This window comes from Temnothorax curvispinosus, unplaced genomic scaffold, assembly GCF_003070985.1.
Source record: "Temnothorax curvispinosus isolate PA1 unplaced genomic scaffold, ASM307098v1 QBEX01011920.1, whole genome shotgun sequence".
Lineage (NCBI taxonomy): Eukaryota > Metazoa > Arthropoda > Insecta > Hymenoptera > Formicidae > Temnothorax > Temnothorax curvispinosus.
The window spans coordinates 141-1,227 of record NW_020221700.1 but is presented as its reverse complement, the minus strand read 5'-3'; the positions used below and the strand labels follow the sequence as shown (position 1 = coordinate 1,227).

At 34.5% G+C, this 1,087-nt stretch overlaps 1 protein-coding gene across 1 annotated transcript; it reads right to left on the bottom strand.

The window, feature by feature from the left end:
• Nucleotides 1–315: 315 nt before the first annotated feature.
• Nucleotides 316–794, bottom strand: LOC112461968 (broad-complex core protein isoforms 1/2/3/4/5-like). Its single transcript, XM_025027443.1, has 2 exons — nucleotides 604–794; nucleotides 316–522 (listed from the first exon to the last, which is right to left on the bottom strand). The coding sequence occupies exons 1-2, from the start codon at nucleotides 787–789 to the stop codon at nucleotides 316–318; spliced, it is 393 nt and encodes a 130-aa protein (XP_024883211.1). The 5' UTR covers nucleotides 790–794.
• Nucleotides 795–1,087: the final 293 nt, after the last annotated feature.

Below are 1,087 nucleotides of genomic sequence, written 5' to 3'. Positions count from 1 at the left end.
AAATATAAATAAAATACCCGAAACATGAACTCAATCCTAAGCTAACTGGAAATGAGCAAATTGAAGTATTACGTTGTTCCTTGGAAGGCAGAAATCTCCAAATAATGTTAACAATAAATGAACTTAAAATAAAACAAATCCAGTTCTCCAGAATGTAGGTTGGGGCAAAGAAACTTACATTCTCTTTCCATTAAAATTATTATAATTATAACAAAATCAGAGATAGACATGGCTCTTCAAACAGCGTGAAATAGTAGTGAATATATACCTAATGAATGTATATTGATTTGTATAATCCCTTAATCATTTTACGTGTTAGCAACTCACCTCCACTAAACTGTCGTCCTTTCCTGTGCCGTCTGTGAGACCCTGCACCGCCAAGAGCTCTGCCGTTGTGAGAAAACTCGCCAGTTGCTCTTGAACGACATTTACTTCACCTTGGTACATGAAATCGACCAAGGCAGCCAAGTCATCGAATTTTACATTACGGAATATTATGACGGGATGCTGGCACGGATTTTCCTATAACAACAAATAACTGTTACAAAAAGTTGTTCCCACATTTAAATGCACACCTAACGAATCGACCAAAATTGCATTTACCTTAAATAAATCTCTAAAGTATGTACTACATGCTGACAGGAGCATTTTGTGTGCTCTGATCCTTTTGCCTTCGCAGCTCAAAGTGACGTCTACGAGATCCTCGTCCGTCCTTAACGTGTCGAAAGCGCAAGTAATGTGTTTCAAATAATTGTTCCATCTAAGAGAGAACTGTTGACTGGAACCCATTCTGCTTTCCTGAAAGTAAAAAAAGGTAGTTTATTAGACTACCTGGATCAATAATGAAATATACAAAGTAATAACCCAACTAATTTTTGCAAAAATATGTAAAGTTAAATCATTAAATAAGATTAAAGTAAAGATAATCAGCAATACGCATATCTGTTTTATTTCATTTACAACACAATTATTGTTCTACGATTAATCATTGAAGCAATACATTTATGTGTTGCATCGGAGAACTTTACCTACATACAAAAATGCTTGCAAAAATCATGTGTGTATACATACATACTAGAATTATATT